We start from the raw sequence: 26,980 nt of genomic DNA, 5'->3' as shown, positions 1-26,980 counted from the left end.
AATTCTTGGATGCATGATCCGAAACTTTCCCTTCTTCTCTTCTTCCTGTCTCTTTCTCTATTTAACTTTTAAAAATAGCACCACTATTTCCGAAAAACCGATGCCAATATAAAGGTATTTGCGAATGCAAGCGGAAATATTTACTTTTTTCGAGATATTAAATTTTTCGGTAACCGAACAAAGAACTAAAAAATGTTTTAGGAAATAGATTGCGTTTAATAGATTCGGAAGACTTTTTTTATCATCGATGATATTTTCAGCCAAACTTTTATTTTGGCTGATCTAAAATTGATATTTTATATTCAGAGAAAATGGAATTTGATATAATCTTTCTCGCAACTGTTTAATTCGAAACATTAAGTATTTTGATAACTAAACTATCGCTATAATACTGATCTCTTCTGGTGCAGTTTCTGAAATAATCTATTGTGCTATTGGAAACGGTTCGGAAACTATTATGTGAAGAAATGTGGAGCCTATATATTGTTGAGCCCCAGACGCGAGAAGAAAACGTCCTCCCCGTGTGGATTTTCCTTCCTGCTTCTTATAAACGTATCTTACATCCACCTTATCCCATCCCTTTGTATTGCACAGTCCCGCTGGATACGCCATTCGTTCTTTCGCTTATAAGGTTTCGAGTATAGGCGAAACTCTTCAATAAAGGCCGCATTTGCGTGTATAGTGCATTCCGCAAATAATTCAACTTGCTTTGCATGACTTATGCGATTCGATATCGCGATGGATCGTGAACACGATCAATGTCAAACAACATTTTTGTTATTGATTAAACTTTCGCGAGCTGCGTCGAAAAGAATTGTGTTTTCGAAAGAAATATAACTTTGCATCTTTCGGAATTTTGAAATTTGGTGCATCTCTGTGCCGCGCATTTGCATTGCACGTTTTGTTTATTTTCATGCACGTTCTTTATGTATTTTCGAAGTGACAAAAATCACGCAATAAAAATCAGTGATCCAGAACGAAATACGAGAGAAAGAGAGAAAGGAAAAGAGAGAGAGAGAGAGAGAGAGGGAGGGTCACTGTACGAATTCATGTGGCTCACGAAAATGAGTTTTCCATGGCTTTGCGGAACTATCACAAGCTGGGATTTTCACGAAATATTCGGGGAAATTGCTTTGCGTTCAAAAGCTTCACGCGATTATGGCGTAAACTCGTTCATTACAGCGATATTCGCGCGAGCGAAACTAGGCGAGCGCGTTCAAAAATTCGATCATCCCGACGTATGTCTCGCGTGGTCTCGCGTAACTTTTGTCGAAATAGAATCCACCGCTCTTAGACTACATTCGCCAATATTCCTCTGGTTATCATGCCGAAGAACGAAAATAACAAGTCTACAAGTAGTTTATAGAATTTTCAAACTTTGTAGAAAAAATTTGTTTTTTGCTAATCTAAATATACCGATTTACATAAAATGTTTTTCAGAAATTTTTTTGAAAATATATATATCTTCCAAATTGTTAGATATGTTATTTAGAAGCGTTTATTATAAATCATTTTTAATATCCAACTGATAATTTATAATTTATAATTAATAATGATTTTTTTATATATTTCTAACAATTTATAATAAATAATTAATTTCAAGAATATTGAAAATACTGTAGAAATTCTCTCGACAAAAAAAACTAACTCTTCACCTTCATTTATTAAACATCTCCATAAATATTTCAATATTCTTTTAAAATTGTTTATAAAAGATAGAAGAAATTTTCTAATAATTTATTTTTTATTTTTTATTTTTACTTGTTGAAATATTTTTATACTTAGGATATATACCAACTCTCTCTCTCTCTCTGTTCTTAAGAAAAAAGGAGAAAAAGAAAGAGAAAAAGAGACGTAGAATCTATCCTTTTTTCTCAGTTTTGCGCGTCGAGTTACTCCGGAAAGATATCAGGAACGTGCAGGAAGTAGGGTTCTGCGCGATGACAGCACGAGTGGAAGAGATCGTCGTTACGTCCGCCATGAATTTTCATCGGACGACGAGGCGAGTCCGCTTCGCGGTGAAGCGGAGCCTAACTGATGCTCCCGCGCGCGATTTGCATAAAATGAGACCGGACAGGATCCGCAGTTCCTTTGGGACGTTTCCGAGAACTGCCGTTCCATTATCGGACCGGGTAGCGATCCCGGGACTTTAATATGCCGTCGGATAAGAAGGGCAACGTTAACTCTTTGACCCCGACGCTACCTTGCGGCGAATGCACATCACGCACGTGCTTCCACGGATTATGCTTTTACGATTTCTGCACTTAACGTAGGAACGCTCGGGGTGCATATTCATGTTAGTGAGATGGTATCGCGAAATACTACAATTTATTATAATCCTGAAAAAATTATACCTTGTTAGCGTTTCTAGATTTACAGGATTGTTTTCTCATACTTTTATTATGTCGTGTACAAACGAAATATACTTGATTTCTCTCGAGCTTAATTAAAAATATGTTTCTCTCAGGAAATATTTTAAAGAATCAAACTTCTCTAACAATGTATTGAATTTAGAGGATATTATGTAATTAATATTAATTTGCGACTAATTATTACTGTATTATTTTTGTATTAAAGCTCTTGATCGCGAAATGGAAGGAAGATAATGGATTAAAATTTACACAAAGACAAAGACAGTTTGTGTAACTCCAAAAAGTTTATTATATTACACACATGTTACATTCGTACTGACACTTCGGATAAAGATATTTGAGCGATGAATTCAAAGAGTTTAATTTCAGGATCGTTGAGTAAATCTCGCATTTTAGAGATCGGAAATCCTTTGAGATCCTTTCAAACGAATGTAGATGATACTAAATTAGCGTTAATTAACACATACTTTGATAACTTTGCGCGTCGTCCAAAAAAAAAATTTCGACCTTACTGTAAATTATACGCTATTTGATTGATTATTCTCGCATCTCATTTTCAGGAAATGTATTTTAAGAAATGCTAATTCAGGAGTAACTTGTTTTCAGGAGATCTCGATGACACCAAGATCGATTCACCGAAACATTGTATCGACGAGGAAAATCAGGACAAGCAGAACGAGCCGTCTATTTACATCGCCGGTGCCGCCATGTTGCATCGCAGCGGGATGCTCCCCTGGAAAAGAAAATTACATCAGACGGTTAACATGTCGCTTTTGTGTCCCTTCGGATCTTTACGAGCCCAATCTCGTCAATCCTCTTCTCGACCCGTTAACAAACATTAAATTTATTAACGGCTCTACAAAAGTGGCAGCGGGAAAGGAATTACGCTCGAGTATCCTCAAAAATATACGGATTATCCCGAGGAGAATAGATGATATTATCGACGCAAATAGGTAAATATATTAACTACTTTCATTATTAAATTTTACAATAACAATACTTATTAGAGACATAAATAGATGCGATACTATATTAGAAATTATAATTAAATAATGTGTTCACATATCGCCACTAAATAATATATATGATCGGGAAATTATTCATTATATATCTTGCAGTGAACGAACGCAACGTTGCATATTCATTATTGAACGATAAATTGTGCGTCTATACAACTCGCTCTATCACAATATTAAATAGTTACAAGATATAATTAATATTTGAACAATGCGCGCGGGCGGTATTATTTACAAGGGTATTAATGCAATTAAGAGCGCGAGAAATCTGAGTAAAACAAATATTCTCCTTATTGCAAAGTGCTCGGAGAATAATTCCGTGACGTTACGCTTCGCTCGCTCGCTCGCTAAACGAAGAGAATTTCGAAATTAACTGTCGCAAATCCTCCCCTCTCCCGCCACCGATACTGCCACCGCGATATTTTGCTCACCGTTTAGTACGTGCACCATGACGCTTGCCGGGGTGACTTTGCTCGAAGCGCATGTATAATTACCGCTATCGTTAAATTGAGCGCGCGTTATTAGGAGCTTGCTAGTGGTGCCCCGTTTACCCTTCTCGGTCTCCAGCGATACGCCACCCCTGTCGAACATGTACATAAGTGAGAGTATTACCCGAGCTGACTTGCGAAAGTTTTCGCAAGCCAAAATCCGCTAGAATCTAAAATTGATTAAAAAATTCGCGCGTGCTTTTTCTCGCTCGTTTTTACATCCAAAAATTGTAAAAAAAATGTCTTGCTAGTGTAAATAGTTTTTTAGATGTTGCAACAAAAATTTTTCGTTATTTTTTGTATCTGCTGAAACATTGGGACATGTAGAAGTTTATTCTAGCAACAAAGTTCTAGTTTTATCTTCTGGTAAATTTAAGTCCCATTGTCAAATAAATTAATCACATTGAATAAATAAAAGTTTTGATACTACAGCTAGAACGATCTTTGTGAGAAACGATTCTTCTGGTGTACCATAGTTAAACTTTATAATGAGTACGATTAACTTTAATAATGGATAAGCGTTATAGAAAGATTTTCTTTCTAGATTTATTAATAATTCACATGAAAATTCCTCTATTACTTAGATTGATTGCAAAATATATGCAATATCATAATACTTGCTAATAATTTATCTATCTCGATTAATTTTTCGCATCTAAAAAATTGTTGCGGGCATTTTTTCGATTGTACCAGATGCTTTGTCTCGCAAAATACTCGCCCCACATCGCAATCCGTTACAATCGATTTTCTTCGCTGATTGCGTTAAACTCTATTATGTCTGCATCTACGTCGCGGTAAAGCAACGAGTTTTCGCAGGGTAATGGAATTGTTTGTGCAAATTATCGCGAAATAACACAGAAATAGACGATTCGTGATATTGTAGCTTCGTGACGTGACAGAGATAATTTCGAAGCCAGCGTAGATTACTCTAATTAGATCTCCGATTTGGCTCTTTGTTCCACTACGCGTGCTTGCGTACGAATGCGTGCAACAGACGTAGTTTGAACAATGATTCCATTCAGCCAATCATACATCACAAAGTATAATAGACATCTGTTTATACCTTGGACCATCGAAATCGATCACCGCACCGGCATGGTACCAAGTCACGTTGCTCGGGGGCAAATCCTGCAGTTCTATGATACAGGTCAAGCTGATAGTGCTACCTTTCTTGATGTATAGTTCCTGGGGACCCGTGATCCTCGCCTGTATATCTGATAGAAACAATAATAACGAGACGAGAGGAGGAGAACATTGTGAAACAATACGACGTTGTCGCGATTGGCTTTATTATATTTAAGAAACGCGCAGGAGGGATCGAATTATTATCTGTTTCGGATTCTATCCGAGAGGTAGGTTCTATTTTATTTCAGATATCTATCTCAGTGAATCGCATCGTCGGTAAAATCGCGACAAACCGGTGAACAGTGAATAGAGTTAAAACACAATTGGTTTCTAACAGCCCCGCGATAGACGCTCGGGGAGATCTTTAAGCGCGATTTATGGGGAAGCAAGGCGCGCGGACGAGCCACCTCGCCTCGCAGAAACTTACCCAAAACCTTCAGAGCCACGGCTCTATATATCTTCGGTTCCGTATTAACCTGACACTCGTAAATGCCGGCGTCCCGCGGTTGCACGTAATCTATTTGCAGATTCCAGTCGTCGGTTTCCGGATTTCTGACTACCGTAAATCTCGCGTCGCTCGTGTAAGTCGTGGACATAGACGTCAAGATGTGTAGGTCTCTTTTTCGGATCCAAGACACCTGGGATTATTACGCACGGGGAGGTTTCCCCCCCGAGTGAGATATAAGTAGTTTGTCGTCAACCCCTTCGCTGCTGCTGAATCCGTTTCGTCGTTTCGTTTTTTACCACGCATTATAATGAAGTCGATCCCGAAGAAGAATACGAGAATTTACAGACTCAGAGATCGTATAAATTGACAACTTCGAGGAAGAAAATTCACGCGGGTTATTAATTTTCACAAATTTTGTAATATTGGAAGAAAAATGAAAGGTACCCTGGATCTCCCTCTTTCTTTCTTTTTGCAAGAAATTTAAGATCGAAGGAAACGAACATTTCGTCTTTATGATTGCGCGGAATTATAATAACGGTGACTCATTCTTTGAGAAGAAGCTTGAGCGGAAGATGAGAATATTGATTCTGAGGGCTCCCAAGTCATAAATGATGAAAAAATGCTGAAAATGCTTCTTTACTTTCTTTTGATATATCTTCCTTATCCTTTTCTTATTAAGTTACAACAGATCGTAATACTATAGAAACTTCTATTTTTTAAATGGAAATTTTCCAAGATAGAAATTTCTATGGGATCTAATAAACGTCTAATGAACACGCTACGTTTGACTTGTCAGCAGCGAAAGGGTTAATGCGCGTTGCGCGAGCATCTAAGTTATTGCAGCACGCAAACCGCCTTCAAGATCGATGAAATTAACAAAGCTCGGAGAGATAACCGTGTTAGAGCGAAACTCACAGTTCTGTTTCCTAAATTCTTAACGCGACATAACAGCACGGCGGCCTGACCTATGGCCACCGTTAATTTTTGCGGCGTATCTTTGAAAAAATGTGTCTTCCTTGTGCCGCGCTGCGATTTTTCCCCCTTTCCAAATGTATCGTTGTTGAGATGCAAAAACGCTGAAATAGAGACAAATCGTGCTGAAATTGCTGAATTATTATTCTCGATAATGTTTTTATCGAATTTTCTTTCGGCTTGAAATCTGATAAAAAATTTAAAATTTCACTCCAAATTTTTCTATAACATGCATTATTGTTTATAAGCTTTATACGGATATGTATACGTTATAATTATTACAGAAATTACATAGTTTAATTAAATTAATATTTAATAATTAAATTTAATTAAATTAATATTTTAGATGTGATGTATGCTATTTATCAATCTGATTTGCGCATGTTTTGTTTACTTATCAAGCTCATGTTTTTAGCAGCAAATATTTTCTCTCGATGAAAATAATATATTTTTAATAATTTTTTGTAAATCTTGTTGAGAGCCATACGTATTTATGTATATGCGATAATGGGATTGCTAGGAATATTTCCGAAAAATGAAGCAGTAATTCGATATTTTTATCGAGAAATTAATTCACTATTATTGCGATAATGCATTTAATTAGACTGTAATCCTCGCTCTTTGAATATTTAGATTTTATCTCATAAAAAAGTTGTTAATTATTCTTTATTCGAGAGCTGTTTTCGCTCATAAAGAATGTTTCTTAATTATTTCATTAATTTTGCGTATCTAATTGTAAAAATTACATGTAGAATTTATTAAGAAAGAGAATATAATAATCAATTTTATCTCGATTTATCAACTGTAGTTATTTAATAATTATTAATTAATCTCATTTTTATATCTACATTCCAGAGTATAGAATAAGATAGAGAGAGAGACTTAATTAAATTTTACTTAATTAGATGATTATCAATCAAAATATCTCGTATTTATCTTTCTTCCTTTCCAACTATTTGATTGAAAAAGTTAATACATTGTAAATTAATTTTGTGAAAAATCGAATCTTGATAATCAATTATAGTCATCTTTACAATTTTATTAAAACACGTATTTTTTAGACGAGTAACTTGAGATCGGTATTTTTCAAATCTCGCATTTTATCTACCTTGAACAGGGAAACAAATTCGATAATAAAAATGATTTACAGCATTCTCCCGTGTTTCACGCGAGTGAAATTACTTGAGTTACAACGAAAATTACGTGCCGTGACGTATAGAGCAACACAAAGCCGGCGATATGAAAAACGTCCCGGGGGCATTTCTCAGGGTTTCACGGGAAACACGGGACATTTACCGATGCCGCGTTCGCCGTAAAGTGGTTCCGCGTGTAACAGGTATCCGATTCCCAGGAGCAGGAGGGCCATGCCGTGGAACGGGACCATTTTTCACTTCGCACTCATTTCTCTAATCTAATTCACGCGCGCCGATCTGCGTCTGACAGCGACCTTACCACCACCGTCCGATACAAACGATCACTTTCCATTCGCGGTCCTTCGAAAAGCACCCGCGGGATCACGCCGATCATTGGCATAATGGTCACCTCACCCTCACCCTCGTTCGCGTCACCTCACATGCGGAAACGATTACAGCGAATCGAGATCGTTGACGCCGCTTTTATGAAGAAATACCGCGAACCATAATCCATCAATTTCACGGACGTTTTATTACGAAAATTATAATTATGTCGAAAATTATAATTATTAAAAATATTGTCACATCAGAATGATCTCAGTGATCTCTTTAATTCGACGTCGATCGTCCCTCTTTTAATCCACGCGACTTGATCGCGCGGAGGAATCAAAGTTCGGGGCAACGCGATACGGTTGCGGGCCAAGCACTGAAATTTCCTCCTCGCGGAGGACACGAAAAAGCCCTCTGAAATCCTGGCACCGGTGGCGCCGTGCCCATTCCACCGAGGATACGTGCGATTGCGCCGAAAGGTCCTCCGGCATCGGATATGATTTCCCTTAAACGGAGAGGAGACGTGTTTATCCCGCGCCCGACTATCGCAATAGCCGTACATTATCGCGATTTACCAAAGCAATCGGTGTGTGTATGTATACCTTCCCGGAGTCTCCTTCATCCTTCCCCTCTATTCCCTTTTGCAAAATGTCCGCGGATAAAGTGGTTTACGGCGTATTTGCTATTCTGCTCCTCTTCCGAGGCAATTTTCTTCCGCGCATAAATAAGGAAATAAAGGATAAGAGGATAAAATTTCTATTTTTTCTTTTTGTTAGATATATTGTAGTAAAATTTGTCGAAAAAAAACAATGTTTTAAAAATGTATAACATATAACTATGTAACTTACAATATATATGCATATATGTATATTTTCGCGCGCTCAGGTCTCTTTCGGTAAACAGTTTTATATAAATAAGGAAGTACCGCATTTTGCTCTAAATTTCTTTTCGAAAGTTAATCTTTACAATATATGTGAATCCTTTACTCTTATTCCGCTTTTATACAATAATTTTTCTAATAATTCCGTTTTTAATTTAAACAAATATATATGTACATTTGCTTAAACCTAGATAGATACATTTTCTGTTTACGCATAAACATTTCTTTATTACGTTTTAATATATGTAACAGCACCTTGTTTTATCTATAATTTTTATTATCTTTTTAAACCTAAGACTTTCCCCATTTTATCTATTAAGAATGACTAACATTACCTTAGAGAGTCTATTTAAATTATAGAAAAGAGAATTAGAAAAATTATTAAGTATCATTGAAATAAAGGGAAATAGAGAGAATCAATTTTTATTAAATGTGTATGTATTATATGTGTTCGTATAATAAATGATAAACTGTCTTTGCATTAATTACACGCACATAAATATTATGTATATACTTCCTAATATTATATAAATAGTTTCAAAATATGCATCTAATCCGAAATAAAAATTAATAATTATGCAAGATTAATCATTCTTCTGATACACATATTTAGAATTTAAAAGAATTCTATTTTGTATATTATGATTATCCCATCTATATATGTAAAAAATGCATATCAAATTTTATACATTATACATATAGTAAACTATTAGGCGTTAAAATAAACTATATATAAAAATATAACATTATATAAAAATTAATAAGTATTCGAAACAATTTAAATATTTATAATAACTCCTTTATACATATCTTTCTGTTTTTTGATACACATTTTCTATACATACTATTCTACATTATTTAGAACATTGTTAGAAACTGGCAAAATGAATCTTCATGCAATCGATGAGAGGAAGAAAACTTTTACACTTTGTCTATTACAAAATCACCCTTTGTACCACCCGTTTTCGATATCAATTCTATACCATGTATTTGCATTACACCAGGAGTAGCTGCATATTTGCACATGTCGTAGATTGTAAGTGCCGCTATACTCACAGCGGTTAAAGCTTCCATTTCGACACCCGTCTTACCGTTACATCTGACCTCTGATATAATTTCCACACTGTGCGACTCCTCATTCAATCTTAGATGTAAGTTTACATAAGACAAGGCGAGCGGATGACATAGGGGGATAAGATCAGAGGTACGTTTTGCTGCCATTATACCGGCCAATTGGGCCACTGATAACACGTCGCCTTTCTTCACATTGTTCTCCGCAATCAGACTACTGATAATAGGACCTACCTTGATGAATCCCCTCGCTACTGCCGCACGTTTACTATCGTTCTTCCATCCGACATCTACCATACTCGCTTTACCGGTTTCATCTATGTGCGATAATGATGAATACATTCTAATACTAGTATTATTTTTAAGGTACATAGCCTTGTAAGGTAAATATTTATATCGCATCTCTCTTGATGCGGTATTATACATTTTGTGATAAAATTTCTCCTTATCATTAACTGTAACGTAAATATATTATAAAGTTAGTTTTAAATTTCGTAGATTGTACTGAATTAACGGAAAGATTTAAAAATTTATGATAGCATCTGTGCGCGTCTCGACAAAGCCGATGTATTTTAGAATAGTTGCTTAATTATCATAATCATCAATTAACCTCCGATCAGGATCATTGGCCTATTTTCCATCTGAGTAAGATTAAACATTCCTGAAACATATGTATCGCAGCAGAGATATAAATATGATCGGTTTGTCGACACTGCTACAGGTTACATTAAAGAAGGAAAAAAGAAAATGAAAAAGAGATTCAATTAAAATTATTGTTACTAAGACTTTTTTTAAACGACTTTAAATTTTTTCAACAAATACCACGTTCTTTTTGTCTTAATTTACATACCTGCGTGTTGTTTTTTTTTCCGCGACACTGCTTCTCTTATCAAATCTTTAAGTGCATCTTCCGAGGCTCCATTTCGCAAAGCATCTCTAAGCGAGACTTCACCTTTTCCTTCAAATAAACATACCTTCAAATTTCCGTCTGCTGTTATTCTTAAGCGATTACACGAATTACAAAAGTGTTGACTCATGGATGTAATAAATCCAACCTGCCCTACAAATCCTGGTACGTGATAAGCCTATCAAAGAAATATTCTATTGTGCAATATATTCTTGAATAAATGAAATTTGATTTCGGTATCACAAAACAAACCTTAGACGTATCATTTGGCTGGTTCGACAAAGGTTGGAAATCTGGATATTTTTTTCGAATTATTCTTTTCATCTCATCGAAAGAAACCATCTTATTTTCTTTCCATTCATTCCCTTGAAATGGCATATATTCTATGAAACGTACATCAATAGGACGATCTCTTGTGAAGTCGATAAAATCAATTATTTCATCATCGTTTCGCCCTCGCATTATCACACAGTTGACCTGGTCATCAAACATTATAAATATATAAATCACAATTATAGATTAGTAGATAACAGACTGCACAATATTAAAAATTGATTATAATTTACTTTTACGGGATTATAACCAAGTTGAACAGCAAGATCTATAGAAGCCATAACTCTCGTCCAACCCTTCCTGCGAGTAAACAACTCGAAGCGCTCCTCTCTGAGAGTGTCCAGTGATATATTCAACGCATCCAAACCTGCTCTTTGAAGAGCTGGCAGTTGACGAGTCAAAGTTAACCCATTAGTTGTGATTGCAATTTGTTCTAAATCTGTCAATTGCTTCAGTTGCCCTAATGCAAAATTATAAATCTTAAAGATATGGGACATCTCATGACATTAATATTAATATTGAAAAATATACTTTACCAACAATGTCAATAATATCTTTACGAACTGTGGGCTCACCACCAGTCAAACGTATTTTTCGTACTCCTTCCTTGACAAAAAGATCAGCTATCTGTATTATCTCATCTGTTCTTAGAATATTTTCCCTCTTGGTCAATTTAACACCTTCTGCAGGCATGCAATATGTACCTGCAATTTCATTAACAATGTAAAAAAAACTATACAATTTCTTAAAAGTTTAATAAAGAGACTCACAGCGAAGATTGCAACGCTCTGTAATAGATATCCTAAGATATGTATGTTTACGTCCAAATGTATCTGTAAGTATTCCACGCTTTTCATCCTCTTGCAATCTCGTTCTGAGCAACTGCAACTGTAATAAGCAAGCAAGTTATTATCATAGTTATCTTGAGCTGAAAATATGACTCAGGCATAAAAATTTTAAACGCTAAACTAAATAGAGACTATATTGTAACATACAGTACTCTAACAATACTTACTCGAGCAGACGTCTCTGTAACTGCGGCATCCGTGGATGCATTTGCAGCACTATAAAGTTGCTTGACGAAATTGCACTTTCGAAACATTTATACAATATGTAATAAGAAAGGAAAAAAAAGAAATGATAGGAGAATCTATAAAAACGTTATATCACTTGTTGGTATGATTATACAGTCATACTACATATCCTTTTGTATATTATTATGCGTCCTTCGAACAAAAACCAATTATAAAATTTCCTGTATCATCATGACAACTCAATGTTTTTTATCTATATGTACTGTCATATCTATCCAACTTTATCTGCAAAAAACACGATACATCAAGTGCAATTGAATCACGTGCTCCTAACGATTCGAAATAATCAGTCATTTCTTGCTTTCTCTTTTATATCACAATTTCGATTTTGCCTCATTGAATGTCCTCTGATATCAACCATCCATCCATTCATCCACCATTAACCACGTGATCAATCATCTGTTTATCTGTCACGTAGTCACGTGTATCTCGTCCAATTAGTGCAGTTCCAGTACAGCACTTTCAGTTAAAAAGTACAAATCCAGTGATGCCAGAATGCCCACGCTACCAACATATAACCGTGAGTGGAGGGGATAACGATCATATGAGTGATTCATATGTCCGTTACCCCCTCCATTCATGGTGTGTGTTCTTAGCTTGGGCGTCATTCTGGCATCTCATTGAACTGAACAAACCTTATATTTACAGTAATCAACAGTAATAGAGAAACCATTCAGAAGTGACCATATAAAAGAAGAAGAAGATAGAGAAACTACACAGAGAGAAATATATGGCTTAACGGAAATTGTGCCTAAAGTTAGAAATAATTAAAATAATTGATGATAATATAGAAGAGTCATCGATGATGATAAAATTATTGAGTCTTGAAATTTCAAGATTTTTGCAAATCGTGAAAGTAGGGTTAAACAGAAAAAAACCGTGATATATTCTGTACGTATTTGGACAAAACAAGACAGATAAAAGAAGAAAAACAAATTATGTCTCTGTTTCCAGCTTATTCAAGCGATAAATCTGAATCGACAAGTCATGACAATGCTGGTAATTTCGAACTTTAACCAATGTTTCCATATGAAAATAATTATGAATTAAAGATAAAATTCTAACAGATATAAATTTCAAATTTTCTACTTCTAAACAAATTTATCTTCTGATATGAGCATGTGTTTGATACTATATGTGTCTTTTAATTTTAGATAATATTTCCATCAAATGGTTGTCAAATTCGAGTTTTCAAACGCAAGCATCAATTAAAAGAGAAACTTTTGATTTGTCTTCTTCATCCGATGAATCTTTACTTGATATACCTAATGCAGAAAAACTGGTAAAATGTGAAACAGCTCTTTTAGATACAAATCTGCATACGAAACAGGAAGAATTGAAAACTGATAAAATACAAAAGACAAAGAAAAAAAAGCGTACACATGACAGTAAAAGATATAAGATAGAATATGAACAAGATGTTGAGAATGTATATTTTGAAGATAAGCATAGAGATAAAGGAAATAATAACATAAATACATACTGTCCCAGAGTAAGACCATCTTATGAAATTAGTGAAAAATTTATTGGTTTTATTAAGCATAAGCAACCAAAAAAGGATATATTTCACAGATATTATGTCAAAAATATTGATTCTGCAGAATCAGTAAAGAAAAAGGATACAGCTATCAAAAGAACAACTGAAAATGAAATTTCAACACAAGATGAAGAAATAAGTGAAAATATATCTTTTTGGTGTAAGAATTTGGAAGAAGAACAAAAATGCAAAACTCGAGAATATAACGAACAACTGGCAGAAGATCCATATAATATTGAACTTTGGTTACAATATATTAACTTTCAGGTAATAAATGTTTTTTATAAATTTATAATTATAATAATATTGTAATATTGTTATAATATTATAATAATATTAAAATTGTAATAATATAGTAATTTAATATGACATATTATATGCAAAATTAAACTAATAATATTTTAATATCAATTTCTAGGATATTCTGGTTGATTATCAAAGACATCAATTAGCCAAAGATATACATCGATCTACAATGCTGAAAAAGTTATCTATTGTTGAGAAAGCACTTGAAAAAAACATAGACTCTAAAGAATTATTAAAATTAAAATTACATTTCATGACAGAATTGACACCTTCTGATGAACTGTCGAATCAGTTGGAAGCATTAGTCAATAAAGATTCAGGAAACATTATATTGTGGCAACACTTCATTATGGTTACACAAGCTTCAGTAGCAATGTGTACTGTACCACGAGTATTGGATTTGTATTCAAAATGTTTTTGTGTTTTGAGACAGCGCGCGAGAACAAATCCTTCTGTTTACGACGCGCAATTGTTATGTAAGTAGGCATTTTGCCAATAATTTAATTATATATTTCTCTTATGCTAATTATATATGTTTTATCTAGATATGCTCTATCAATGTTTAACTTTCTTAAGACATACAGGATTATGGGAACAAATGTGGGAAACAATACGTCTAAATCTGAATTTAAATCTGAACTTAGATAAAACTAGTTTAGCCTTTCGAGGATCCATAGACGAAAAGAAATTAAGTAAGTATATAATGTTATTTTATAATTTATAAATAAAGAAGAATCTTATCAAATAGAGATTCAAATTGCAGAGAAAATAAACGTTTCAAATTATTTATATCAGATCATTGAATAACAGATATTAAAATAAAAGTAATGTTATATGACAATTATAAAGTTTGTTAAGCAAATTAAATATATTTTTTTATATAAATTTTATAATGATTGATTTGATCTAGCAAACAAATGTAGTGAAAAATGCTATATATATTATTTTTAATAATTATAAAATATATACATATACCCAATTGATTTCTCAAAAAGAACTTAATGGAAATCTTTTGTATTATTTTAATAATGTGCTAATAATAATTATTTCTAACAATAATATTGATTTTAGTTGGAATGGAAGAAATGATATTGATGTCACGACTACCACTTAATCAATTATGGCAAAGAACAGAATCATTACGAGAAAATTGCCACTGGATTAGTGTTAGTAGAGACGAATTAGAATTAGTTGGAGATTCTCGAAGATTTATTTTACCTGAAGATGTGGCAGATTTTGTACATCCAATTCTCTCTCGTAATTCAAATTTTAAAATGGCTATTTATTCTCTTTTGTGTCTAAAAGTGCCACTTTTACCTTGTCGGGATTATTATATGAATGTAAGTCAAATTATTTTGTTCAGAAACATTAAATATACAACTTTATAGATAAATATAATTGAAAAATATAAAATTATAAAGACTAGGAAAAAATTAAATTTTATGAAATATATTTACAAGTAAACAGAAGATTAATAAAAAATATTTTATATTTTTTATAGGATTTATTATTGAAAGACTTTAATTGGGGAGTAGAATCTTTGGAAGTATTACTTCCATTCATATATCCTATGACAGGTGAAATGGCTGGCCACAACCAAAGAAAAGAATTATTAAAGGATATTCTTGAAGGACGTTTAACATCAGGTCCTCAATATCTCAAATTTCATCCTGCACAAGAACCATATTTGGATTTTGTACGTAAAATATTCCATACAATCGCGGAAAGTTTACCATCGCTGCAACGAACGAGTATATATGTTTGGTGGTTGCGATTGGAAAGACTATTAGTTTCTCTCAACAAAGATGAACCTTTAAAACATGACAATAAGTAAGATTTTTGTATATATAAATATTTAATAGATTTAATTATTTACATGAGACAAGCATTTGTTTCTGATTGCAGAGGAAAAAAACTGAGAACAACATTGAAAGAGTTTTTAAAAAAGGATAAAAACAGAAATAATTTGTATTTCTACAAGGAATATGCCTTAATAGAATTGGAAATGGATAGATTCAGTAACTGCATGAATATCCTTGAAACTGCCATTCAATCTCAAGACACGTGTCCTTCTGCAATTACCAACAAATGGGAGAGAGCAGCGCTTTTTAATGTGTACAGAACATTTATCGAGACCTTATTAGACATTAGAACATACAACGAATCGCATAAGCAATGGATATTAAAAGTCTTCAGTCAAATGATACCTAGCAAAAATGAAAATCAAGATTCTGACTTGATTGAAGCATATTTGCATTCATGTGTACAAGACTTTCTACAAGCTTCTCCTGATGAGAATGAAAAGGATACCTTTTTTCTATCAAACTTACAATGCGACGCGATTATATGTTACACTTACTTTCTATATATCAAAAATGATGATATCCAAAATGTTATTGAAATATTGAGAACCTGTATTGATCATTCCAAGGATTATCCTTATTTACAGGTACCAATTTAATATTTTGTCACAATGTCAATATTTGCTGTTGAGAATATAATTATAAATTAAAATAATTTTTAAATTGTTACAGGAAATGTTATACGAAAGTCAAATTGCAATATTGCAGTTACATTATGAACGGACTCAGACATTGGAGGCTATGTTGAAAGAGACTCTAAGTAGGACTTTAAATATATATCCAAATAATTTTTATGCTCTTTCTGTATTTGCTAGTATAGAGGTAAATGTATTACATTACATTAGCAATATACAATAATATTTATCTTAAGATTTTAAAAGGAGAGAAGATTATTAAATTGGTAATTAAATTATATACTTATTATTATTACAGAGCGAATTACCGACTTGGAGATTTAATAGTAGAAGCTCTGAAATTAAATTGTGGCGAGCCATTGCAATGTGTCTAGCCGCTCGCAGACGTATTAGTATCTTAATGAAACTTGATTATCCTGATGCAGTAAATGCTGCATTAAATAAACTATTATCATTTCATTTAACACTTTCTAGGTAAAGTAGAAACAAACTTTTGTAACATTCAAAATTATTAAATATATTTGTCAATAAAATCGTTCATATTATGTGATATCTTACATATATGTATGCATGTATATATATGTATGTATGCATGCATCTATATGTGTGTATGTATGAGTATAATATAATATTCTAACAAAATTGTTTTCACAGAATACCATCAATTAGATGTTGTCCATTATTGTGGAGATTATATATGTTCCTGCTTCGGGAGCATAACTTATGCGAGAAAAAGGGAGAAGAAATTTATCACGAGAGCGTCACGCAATGTCCGTGGACAAGAAGCATTTATATAGATGCAGCTGAAGTAGCACCTCAACTTCTTACACAAATTCAGGATTTAATACGCGAGAAAGAATTAAGATTACATGTCACACCCGAAGAATTGGATATTTTGCGTGGATAATTTAATTATTTAATAGCTAGAAAAAAAGGTATATATAAAAATATGTATATATATAATACTTATTTTTTTATATAAATTTCCTGTTGTAATAAGTTTATTATTTATATAAAAGCATTGCAATTGCCAATCATGTTATACACAATACATAAATTAAAAATATTTGAGATTAGGGAATATGTAAATAAATTTTATATTTTACAATATATAAAATAAGAATTACAATAAAATATAAAGTGTAATATTTCATTAATTCATATATGGAAACAAAATACATGTATATATTTAAAATGTTCATATCTAAAATGTTATATATGTTAAAATATGTATAATACTTGCTGCTCTATACATGCAGCACATATTCAGAGACAAACTGTATATCGGTATGTGAGATGTTACAAATTTCTTAGATTATCAATTTTTAATAACAATAGTTGGCTAGATCAAGTTCCTAATAAGTTTAATCAATAGCTTAGATCTTAATTATATAAGAAGAGTATTTATTATTACTCCATGTATGCTTATAAATAGAGATATATGCAACTAAAATTTCAATGTGAAACCTTTTTATTAAGAACCATCATTATACTCTTCATTTATATACGCATACAAAAAAAATTATTGTATAATACTGACAGTGTAAGTGATCAGATCTAGAAGTCAGTAGTTAGATTAGTGACATAGTAAAAAAAATTATACAAGCATTTTCTCAAAACAAACTGAAAAGATCGTATTATTTTGAATCAAGTGTATCGTTTTCTTATTAAAACAATCAGCAATAATCTACAAATACATATATTTTTTTTCCCAATAACAATCTAACCTAAAATTAATGTATATGCATTACATTTTTTAATATAACGATAGTAATATAAAAGATTTTTACAAAAGCATATTAAATAAAAAATGTGTTAAAAGTAAAGTTAACTATTGTAGTATTACAGAATCACTCTAATCGTACTTATTAATCATACTTATATTTTTTATTAGTGTTATGAAGAGCCTGTAATATAAACATCACAGATATATTTCTTAGAAGATGGATTTGAAAGCTACAGTTATTTCTGGAGAAGCTCCAGAGTCTGATGATGATGCATCGAGTATTGCCACTGTACGTTATGTATATCACTGTATTATATTTCATAATTTACATTTTTTAATTTGACTAATAATGAAATTTACCATATATTTTATCATATATATTTTGTTATATGTATAGGGTCTAGGATTTCCTTCTATGCGGACACCGTCAACTTATTGTGGTACCATTATCTCTGGTGAAGCACCAGAATCTGATGATGGTGAGTTTATTGAATATTTTTGTTAACAAAATCTAAATAATATTTAAATCTTTTTACTTCTTTTATAGATTTAACAAGCTTAAGTAGCATCAGTGGAGCAATGGATGCCATGGCGTGTCCTCCTTATACAGATCTTAAAATATCAAAATCTAAAAAAAGTTCTATCAAATACAATAGTTTACTTCACAAAAAATTACGTAAGTGACTTAACAATTATAATATTTTTTAATTTATTTAAAATTTTTTTCCTATATTTATAATCCTATATTTTTTTCCTATATTTATATATTTAAAATATATAAATTTTTATTGCCATCATTATATCTTATGTTTAACAGAATATTTACAAAATTGAAACAAGTATTTTTACTTTTGTTAACATTCTTTTATTAATATTACAGTAGTATAATATGTGCATGACTATAGCTAAACAGTATTACATGTTTGTGTGTGGAATATTCATAACTCAATTCTTTGGTGACCTGTACTTCTATCGTAACTCAATTTCAATTTACTGCATCTAAAAAATTCGATCGCGCATAATTATAGTATTTACCTAATTTACACTGTACAAACAATTTTCTTACAAGTTCTTATAAAACAGCATTTATGAAAGACATTAAATTATATCTCAAAACAAAGTCGATATACATATATATGTACTGTTTATTAATTTTGAACATTGTTTAAATTGACATATGTTAAACTTGAACAGATGAATGCAATGAAACCTTAGATAGAGACATTTTGCAAATGACTGAGGGCACAATCGCAACCAGTGTACAAGAATTGTCAACTGTTAATCGACAATTGCTGAGAAGTGAACTGGTATTGCAAGAGGCTGTTTGTCAATTGCGTAACGCATCCAATCGCATAAAAGATGCCTCTGATGCTCTACATCAACTTATAGACGACAACTTCTTGAATTCCATTAAAACTTAATTTCTCTAAAATTATTAGTGCATATTTTTATTCTTAAGATTTACTTGATAACGATGAGTAATATGGCATATGTTAATATAGAATATGCTATTTTTTTGTGATACCGCGCATTAGATGCGGGTATGAAAAAGATGCGCAAGATCCTCTATTTATTTCTTATTAGGGATATTGTTTGAGCATTAATCGATTTTCCTTTTTACTCTGGCAGTACTATTTAACGTATCGTTTTTGTTATTTTCTAACACATTTTCATTCGTTTTGAGAAAGTTTCGTATCAATCACTTCAATTCATTATAAACTAATACCCTAAGATTGATTTGTGAAACCGAATATATTGCGCCTGATTTAATATGATATATCCGATCGATAGTAGCAAATAGTTTAATAATGGCTATTGCGCTTTCCATTTCCGTGAATTTAAATGCGGCGGTACATGTGCATTCCAATGTAAATATATGTATAATGCGGTTAGTATGTATGTGCGTAGGAGATATGATAATTATATTACAATATAAATATCAAGGAACACATGTTACGATATATTGAAAAGGTATTTCTGCGAAGAATAGACATACACTTTTCTTCTTATGGTTTAAATTATGGTTTAAAAAATGTAAGTACTGTGTGTATTTTACTTCATATTTTTTAACTTTCGAGAATCACATGAATTTAAGCATGACGTTCCTTTGTTAGATTATATAATCCTTTAATTAAAATAATATTTAATATATATTAGTTATATATGTGTGTGTATGTATAATCTTGCTAGAAATACTTGTCTCTTTTCTGAAAGTTTTCTCGTTTTTCTTTTTTTTTTTTTATCAAAGAGCACAATTTTGCTTGGTATCAAAGGGTTGACATCGACTTTTTTTGTTGTCGCTATTACGTCGCTAATGTTAGTGTACAATGAATTAGTGATTTCAATATGGGAATGGTTTTCGTTTTCTCTATAAATTCAGTCTTAAATATTCCATCAATCTTCGTTGAACTAAATCTCGGTATAATGGTATCTAAGTACAAAAATCCCATAAACGAAACATGTTCTGCTAAAACTTGATATGGCAACGTGGCGACGGAATGTCCACTTCAAAAAAATGTTATTTATGTTTTCCTTCTTATATGTATATTCTGATAAGTTAGCAGCTAAACACGCGTGTATATGATTCTGTTGGTATAGCAAGATATATCTTACGTTGTATTAAAGCAATTCCATATGCTCACTAAAGGATGTAAAGTATTGCCAAAGCATATTGTGCCACTGAATTGTATATATAGATTAAAAAAATTCTACAAAACTTAGAACTATTATTTGCTCTATGTATGAAACAAAACCTCTATGGTTATCATTATAGTACTAAATTCCCGAGAGCGAATAATACAAGTTATTTGTGTTTAATTTCTGTACAGTGCTTTTTTCGTCTCTGCGATTCTTCTTCATGTTCTTCATGCGAACGAGAGAGAATATGAGATCATCATCATCGATATATGTGTCAGCTTTGTTAACTAATATTTGTGTGTTTTCTCAGTTATATTCTATTATTGTAAATAAAAATTTAAATGGGCTCAATTCCAGAATAGGATTAAAGTTTGTTGCAGTTGACGACCTTTATAGAATATGCGACGTCGCACTCTATACATATTAGCCAATGTGAGGGCGCCCACCCCCCACATGGCCTACGCTCGCTCCATCTCACCACCACTTGCATACATCTGAAGAAGGGCCATAGATTCTTGTGCTTGTCGCTTCTCTGCTAGGAATCTACCTGAAGCTTCCTTCAGCTGCTCAAGGAAAAGTCTAGAACAAGATTGAAAAAAGAAAAATTAATTATGTTTTCTTTCCATTTGTTTTTGTAGGATAATTACAATTCTGTAATTACTTATTACCTACCTATCAGGCACTATATCAGCTAAACTATCAGGATCCATATCGCTAAGTAATTCCAGATCATTTCCTCCAAGGAGCGAAATATGCGATGGGTCGCCGTGCAACGACGATACTAAAGGCTCTATAGGCGTTCGCCGCCGTCGAATTTTATCAGTCCTTGAACTACCCTCCGCATCTACGTCATCTACAACGATATAACGAGACGCTGTCTTACTACTCCCCACGGCGATCCATTTTTGATCACCATGTAACACCATCAAGCTTGTATTCTTTTCTAATGTGGCGAAATATTCTTCATCATCTACTTCTGTCCCTGAAACAAATCAAAAGAAATCATGTAAGAGAATAATTCTTCATCTATTATAAAGAGAGTTATTAGTTGGACAATTTTTATGGTATGATATATGACAATTATAAATAGTTAGTAACATAAAGTATAACATATAATTATAAATAATTATTAATTTAAAAAAATATAAAAAATGAAGTATCTAAATATGAATGCATGTTACAGCATAAATATTCTCTCACCATCCTGCTCGAGTACAATTGTCAGATCTGCGTCTACGGGTAATGCCAGACGATTGCGTGCGATGTTAGTCAGCTCTTTTAGCGACGAAGCGGTGATACCCTTTCTTCGCTCCCTGGTATGATCGACTATTTTGTAGGGATTGCCCATTCCCTGCGTGATTCCCGTTGTATCTGACATTTTTCTTCACGGGCCGTGAACGAGAGCAAATATTAAATTCGCTGATCACTAGTAATTCCCGTTTCGAACAATACTGGGAATACTCTCTACACCCTGTGATAAACACAACCGTCTAAGTTGGAAAAGATTTACTTTCTCGAAGAAAATTGACTGCTGCTAAGGCCTGGTTCTCGTTGCACATCAATTGGTTGATGATGCTTCAATATGATGATAAGTTTGAATGATTTCGTCGCGCGCCCAATGATGACAGAGATAAGGGGGAATACGCCCTTGTACGAGATGTAATAGTCTTGTGCGATAAACACAGTGTACAAACACGTTTTTTATTTTTTTAACATCAATGAGAAAGATATCCCTTCTACAAAGATGCACTAGAGCAACGCCAATTGTCTAACTGATGAATCTTCGAATTAAAAAATCGTATCACATTTGAAAGAAACAATCAAGTATGAAAGGGCAGTGCTCAAGATTACGTTGGATCGACCTGCGGTAGACTAAATGATTTGAGCGAGCCTCGAGACTGTTATATATTTGTTAAACAATTCACAGATAAAAAAATCAGCAGAAGGCGGCGGCAACGACGATTGTGCGGCGCGATGGAAAGAGAAAAAGAGAGAGAGAGAGAAAGAATGTATGGTGCCTCGAGTGACTGAACTGACCGTGTGTCAACCCAACACTGGGTCAACGGTGCAACTACCCTTTCTATTTATACCCCCTGTAGACTCTCCCGCAGGTATATACGCGCGAGCGAGAGACACCCCGACACAGCATCCCACCCACCTATCTACCCATCCAACCCTCTGTCCCCTGTGGCATCCCCCATATAGAAATCAATAATCTACCCCTACTCCACGTGACCGCGCTTATTTTTTCAACACAGTGTCCAGACGAGAAATTTATAAAAATACCCGTCATCGCCGATAAAGAGGACGATCTCCGGATGCAAAAACATTGATGAAATCGATGAGATAATTCACGACACGTGCCAATCGATTCTATTTCTTTGAACTCGTGAAGGGCAATTAAAAATAAAAATGTTTAAATATTGATGCATGCAATTCAGATAATATACGATTTACTGGAAAAATATTTTAAGAAAGAATTAAAGTATATCTTATCTAAAAAAAAAAATATAAAAATTGTTTTCTAGCTTTCTTTTTTTGTTTTAAATGTTAAAAACTCTTTTTATTATTTTACATTTATTGAAATATTTTAATATAAAAGATATATGCGTATGTCTGTGATTTTTAATTTAAAATACAACAAAAAAAGAAAAGATATTGCAATTTTTTATTTACTATTTTTATTATTCAATTTTATATTTCAATGATAAGTATAATCAATGCAATTATAAATGCGATATTCACAGAAAATATTTAAAGATAATTATAAATTATATTATACAATACATATATATATATATATATATATATATATATATATATATGTACATATTGCAATATATTATTTTTTATCACAGACGATATATACTATAAGAAAATTATTACCCATTTCTTTTAAATGTACTTTATAAACTCTTATTTTTTATTACATTAAATGTATATTCTATTTATTTATACGTTACATATAGAAAATTTGTATTAATAATTTAATATACAATATTAATTAATAAATAGATCAAGTATATCGAAAATATTAATTATTCGATCACAAATTGGATAGAAATTTTAGTTTGCTAGGATCTTTGAACTTAAAATACAGCACTGTAGTTAAATTTAGATCAATGAGACTAGACACTGTTTTAAGTTTAAAGTTAGCTCAGACATAGCCCAGTTAGGGCTCCTAGGTGAGCCACAGAATCCATTCGAATGGAGTTAATCATATTTGGCTAGGATTTTGATTTAAAATCTGTATTAAAAAATGCCATCGTCGAGTGGAAATAAAGAGTCCGACGACAGTCAGACATGGGAGTTAGCAGAACGGTGTTTATTACCTATCGCATTTTCACATGCAATTGCAGTCATCCTGGCAACTATATTGAACACTTTTGGGATCTCACAAACATCTAGCTTTGTGCTCTTCTTGTTGCTATTGGTCATATCTATAGGATCCACATTGTTCTATCACAATCTGAAGGTAAGATATATATTTTTGATATAATTATACTTGATACAAGCAAATAATACTAATGTAAAAAATTTTTTTAAAGCAAATTTAGAGATTACAATAGTAATTATTTCTCTCTCTTTCTTTCTTTCTTTTTCTTTTGTAATCATGTTATTGTTAGTTAGTGTAATATGTTAAAAAATTTTCAATTGATATGTGAAAAAGCAAATTATAATTCATTCTGACCTAAAACAAGATATATATCACATTTTTGTGTAACAAAATTGTCTTCCTCAACCTTTCATAATGTCAATTACACTTGCAAATATCCGAAAGTTCAAAGGCCTTCTTTATATCGGAATTTTTACGGATTTTTATGCCTGATTGAAAGCTTTGACCTTCTTTCATAATACCGCATCAATGCACCTATCATCATTGCATACTTCCTGTTTTACACAAAGGACTTTGAGACCATCATCGTTCGCGTTCAATGGCTTTAAAGTATTATAATATTATGAAGTTTCATTATCAAATTATGATTTAATAAGTCAGACATATTTTTAAATATACATAATACATAGTTTACTTGATGCAACAGGTTACTGCAGCAGGAAAGGCAGTGTTAATCACAGGTTGCGATTCGCGAGTCGGATTTGCTTTAGCTAAACAGCTGGATGACTTGGTAATATATATGTGAAATATAAAATATTTTAAAAATTGAATATAATTTAAAATCAATATTTATATGGTTTTTTTCTTCTTTTTAAGGGCTTCACTGTATTTGCTGGATTCACTAATAAAGCTGACAATGAAGAGATCATGCAAAAATTGAAAGATGATACTTCTGGAAGATTGCATGCATTGCAATTGGATGTTACTAGTGAACGTGATATACATTCAATTTTTCTTTACGTCAACGAGAACTTGCCCGATGGAGCTCCCGGTATATCTCTCTTAAAGCCTCATAAGATTATAAACCTTTGATGTGTAACAAATTACAACCTACGTCATTATACGTTATTTCAGGATTATGGGCACTCGTGCATGCTGCTGCTTGGGTGACTCTTGGAGAATGCGAGTGGGTGCCCCCATCTGTTCTCAAGCGAAGCATAGACATCAACTTTGTTGGCCTAGCACGTTTAACTCAGGTAAGCGTCATAAATGTCAGGAGGTAAAGAAAAATCTATGACGTAATGAAACAATACTCTCTTACTTTCTCTATAATAGGTATTTCTACCTTTGGTGAGGAGATCAAAAGGTCGAATTGTTCTCGTTAGCAGCCTCTTGGCACGGATACCAAGCCCTGTTCGAGGCATTTATTGTGCACTTAAGGTAAATTTTCTTATATATATTGATTATATTGTATCTTATCTATTTGTATAATCATGAAACAGGAAATATTAATAAAGCTTAAGTAGCTTCATAGAAAATTATAAATATACCTTAGGCTGCAGTGGAGGCTTGGGGCTCTTGCTTAAGATTAGAGATGCGGAGATGGGGTGTGGATGTTGTAATTGTCGAAACCGGAGAATACGTGTCCGGTAATGCATGGCTAAAGGATAATACAGCATTGTTGGAGCAAGCTAGAGATATGTGGACTCAATTGGATCCTCAAACTCGTAAGGAGTATGGTCAAGAGCTGTTTCAGGCAGAAATGCTGGCTCTAGAAAAGTACACTGAGGGACCAGAAGCAGATTTAACCGCTGTTACAAGAACTCTAACTGATGCTGTGGTAAAGACTTTCCCGATGCGACGATATACACCTGTAACGCGCAGTGAAAGAATACAAGCATTGTGTAATCATTATCTGCCAAAACCAATTTACGACATATTGTATGCAAATTAAATATATCTCCTGTGCAATACATATATATTGACAAACTGATACACAGAATACATTTGGAAAAACATATTTTTTGAGAATAGATGATACTATAACAATAAGAATCTTATATAAATCAGAAATAAGACTAAAACTTTTTTAGCAAACTATATAATTGCCCAAAATACTGCCTATATAATGTAGTTGCAGTGGAACACTGTACAAATTTGATAAAGTTAATAAATATATCAAATTACAAAATTTACAAAAATATAAAATTTCAATTCTTAGAATTATAAAACCTATATCATGTGTGCATAAGTAATCATATTTTACACAATCTACAATTATTTACAAATATATTTTACAATATGTATGCATATGTATTGCAGTAAAACTTTATTTCTAAGCTACAATTGTAAAGGATTATCCCTATTATAATAATGTCATCATTTTTAAAAATTTATGTACAAAATTTTATATATATATATATATATATATAAATGCAATACATATGCAAAATTAAATAGCTGAAAATTTATAATCATAATATTCAATAATTTGAAAAAATTAACTTTAATTTCATCAAATCATTGTTGATTTCCTTTTCAAAACAAAAAAGAAAGTAGAAGAGAAATATGTGTATATATAATTACATTTAAAAATTAAAAATAGAGAATAGAGAATAAAAATAGAAATTAAGTATATAAATATGAATAATATAAAAAACTAACCAATAATTACACACTACTATACACTGACAATTCACGAAATGTCAATGCACACTCATAGCAATGTTAACCAATGACATTTGAGATAAGAAAGAGAATCGTACGATTGA

The 26,980-nt window shown here is 32.4% G+C and overlaps 6 protein-coding genes across 7 annotated transcripts; 2 read left to right on the top strand and 4 right to left on the bottom strand.

Annotated features, from left to right (window-relative positions):
- Positions 1-2,647: 2,647 nt before the first annotated feature.
- On the bottom strand, positions 2,648-8,266 carry LOC105259253 (hemicentin-2). The gene is made up of 6 exons (XM_011271090.3): positions 7,718-8,266; positions 6,365-6,525; positions 5,429-5,639; positions 4,940-5,090; positions 3,820-3,968; positions 2,648-3,105 (listed from the first exon to the last, which is right to left on the bottom strand). Exons 1-6 carry the CDS (start codon positions 7,803-7,805, stop codon positions 3,005-3,007), a joined length of 861 nt encoding a protein of 286 aa, XP_011269392.1. The 5' UTR covers positions 7,806-8,266; the 3' UTR covers positions 2,648-3,004.
- Positions 3,102-18,651, top strand: LOC105259250 (protein NRDE2 homolog). The gene is made up of 13 exons (XM_025414802.1): positions 3,102-3,325; positions 12,818-13,168; positions 13,324-13,973; positions 14,125-14,488; positions 14,558-14,704; positions 15,084-15,352; positions 15,514-15,842; positions 15,918-16,461; positions 16,547-16,696; positions 16,808-16,983; positions 17,164-17,444; positions 18,404-18,524; positions 18,633-18,651. Exons 2-11 carry the CDS (start codon positions 13,108-13,110, stop codon positions 17,414-17,416), a joined length of 2,943 nt encoding a protein of 980 aa, XP_025270587.1. The 5' UTR covers positions 3,102-3,325; positions 12,818-13,107; the 3' UTR covers positions 17,417-17,444; positions 18,404-18,524; positions 18,633-18,651.
- On the bottom strand, positions 9,537-10,291 carry LOC109610574 (cyclic pyranopterin monophosphate synthase-like). The gene has a single exon (XM_020029990.2). The coding sequence runs from the start codon at positions 10,259-10,261 to the stop codon at positions 9,686-9,688; it is 576 nt and encodes a 191-aa protein (XP_019885549.1). The 5' UTR covers positions 10,262-10,291; the 3' UTR covers positions 9,537-9,685.
- LOC105259252 (molybdenum cofactor biosynthesis protein 1) lies at positions 10,339-12,571 on the bottom strand. Its single transcript, XM_011271089.3, has 7 exons — positions 12,091-12,571; positions 11,846-11,963; positions 11,612-11,779; positions 11,309-11,535; positions 10,995-11,219; positions 10,686-10,920; positions 10,339-10,496 (listed from the first exon to the last, which is right to left on the bottom strand). The coding sequence occupies exons 1-7, from the start codon at positions 12,175-12,177 to the stop codon at positions 10,441-10,443; spliced, it is 1,116 nt and encodes a 371-aa protein (XP_011269391.1). The 5' UTR covers positions 12,178-12,571; the 3' UTR covers positions 10,339-10,440.
- A 1,014-nt stretch (positions 18,652-19,665) lies between the features above and the next one.
- LOC105259249 (DNA fragmentation factor subunit alpha) lies at positions 19,666-26,911 on the bottom strand. 2 transcript variants are annotated; one of them, XM_011271085.3, is made up of 4 exons: positions 26,874-26,911; positions 22,073-22,343; positions 21,545-21,854; positions 19,666-21,451 (listed from the first exon to the last, which is right to left on the bottom strand). In XM_011271085.3, exons 2-4 carry the CDS (start codon positions 22,248-22,250, stop codon positions 21,331-21,333), a joined length of 609 nt encoding a protein of 202 aa, XP_011269387.1. In that variant the 5' UTR covers positions 22,251-22,343; positions 26,874-26,911; the 3' UTR covers positions 19,666-21,330. The 2 variants fall into 2 exon arrangements, with proteins under 2 accessions (XP_011269387.1, XP_019885548.1); XM_020029989.2 differs by lacking the exon at positions 26,874-26,911 and adding an exon at positions 25,760-25,939.
- On the top strand, positions 23,917-26,184 carry LOC105259248 (D-beta-hydroxybutyrate dehydrogenase, mitochondrial). The gene is made up of 6 exons (XM_011271083.3): positions 23,917-24,347; positions 24,916-24,999; positions 25,086-25,260; positions 25,344-25,465; positions 25,545-25,649; positions 25,765-26,184. The coding sequence occupies exons 1-6, from the start codon at positions 24,132-24,134 to the stop codon at positions 26,161-26,163; spliced, it is 1,101 nt and encodes a 366-aa protein (XP_011269385.1). The 5' UTR covers positions 23,917-24,131; the 3' UTR covers positions 26,164-26,184.
- Positions 26,912-26,980: the final 69 nt, after the last annotated feature.

The sequence above is a fragment of the Camponotus floridanus genome, unplaced genomic scaffold (assembly GCF_003227725.1).
Source record: "Camponotus floridanus strain SB8 unplaced genomic scaffold, Cflo_v7.5 scaffold9, whole genome shotgun sequence".
In the NCBI taxonomy this organism is placed as follows: Eukaryota; Metazoa; Arthropoda; class Insecta; order Hymenoptera; family Formicidae; genus Camponotus; species Camponotus floridanus.
Note: the sequence above shows the minus strand (reverse complement) of the source record. Positions and strands in the feature narration are given on the sequence as shown.

What these genes read in the sequence shown, in the direction of transcription:
- LOC105259252 (XM_011271089.3), bottom strand. Translation starts at nt 12,177, where the DNA reads ATGTTTCGAAAGTGCAATTTCGTCAAGCAACTTTATAGTGCTGCAAAT. An exon ending in TTACAGAGACGTCTGCTCGA is followed by an intron (nt 11,964 to 12,090) that starts GTAAGTATTGTT and finishes TGCTTATTACAG; the next exon opens with TTGCAGTTGCTCAGAACGAG. An exon ending in TTGGTTATAATCCCGTAAAA is followed by an intron (nt 11,220 to 11,308) that starts GTAAATTATAAT and finishes TTTGATGACCAG; the next exon opens with GTCAACTGTGTGATAATGCG.
- LOC105259250 (XM_025414802.1), top strand. Translation starts at nt 13,108, where the DNA reads ATGTCTCTGTTTCCAGCTTATTCAAGCGATAAATCTGAATCGACAAGT. An exon ending in TTACGACGCGCAATTGTTAT is followed by an intron (nt 14,489 to 14,557) that starts GTAAGTAGGCAT and finishes TGTTTTATCTAG; the next exon opens with ATATGCTCTATCAATGTTTA. An exon ending in TTTCATTTAACACTTTCTAG is followed by an intron (nt 16,984 to 17,163) that starts GTAAAGTAGAAA and finishes TTGTTTTCACAG; the next exon opens with AATACCATCAATTAGATGTT.
- LOC105259249 (XM_011271085.3), bottom strand. Translation starts at nt 22,250, where the DNA reads ATGTCAGATACAACGGGAATCACGCAGGGAATGGGCAATCCCTACAAA. An exon ending in AATTGTACTCGAGCAGGATG is followed by an intron (nt 21,855 to 22,072) that starts GTGAGAGAATAT and finishes GATTTGTTTCAG; the next exon opens with GGACAGAAGTAGATGATGAA. An exon ending in GCTGATATAGTGCCTGATAG is followed by an intron (nt 21,452 to 21,544) that starts GTAGGTAATAAG and finishes ATCTTGTTCTAG; the next exon opens with ACTTTTCCTTGAGCAGCTGA.
- LOC109610574 (XM_020029990.2), bottom strand. Translation starts at nt 10,261, where the DNA reads ATGTATAATACCGCATCAAGAGAGATGCGATATAAATATTTACCTTAC.
- LOC105259248 (XM_011271083.3), top strand. Translation starts at nt 24,132, where the DNA reads ATGCCATCGTCGAGTGGAAATAAAGAGTCCGACGACAGTCAGACATGG. An exon ending in CTAAACAGCTGGATGACTTG is followed by an intron (nt 25,000 to 25,085) that starts GTAATATATATG and finishes CTTCTTTTTAAG; the next exon opens with GGCTTCACTGTATTTGCTGG. An exon ending in CTTGCCCGATGGAGCTCCCG is followed by an intron (nt 25,261 to 25,343) that starts GTATATCTCTCT and finishes ACGTTATTTCAG; the next exon opens with GATTATGGGCACTCGTGCAT.
- LOC105259253 (XM_011271090.3), bottom strand. Translation starts at nt 7,805, where the DNA reads ATGGTCCCGTTCCACGGCATGGCCCTCCTGCTCCTGGGAATCGGATAC. An exon ending in TTACGGCGAACGCGGCATCG is followed by an intron (nt 6,526 to 7,717) that starts GTAAATGTCCCG and finishes TCTCTATTTCAG; the next exon opens with CGTTTTTGCATCTCAACAAC. An exon ending in ATCGATTTCGATGGTCCAAG is followed by an intron (nt 3,969 to 4,939) that starts GTATAAACAGAT and finishes CATGTTCGACAG; the next exon opens with GGGTGGCGTATCGCTGGAGA.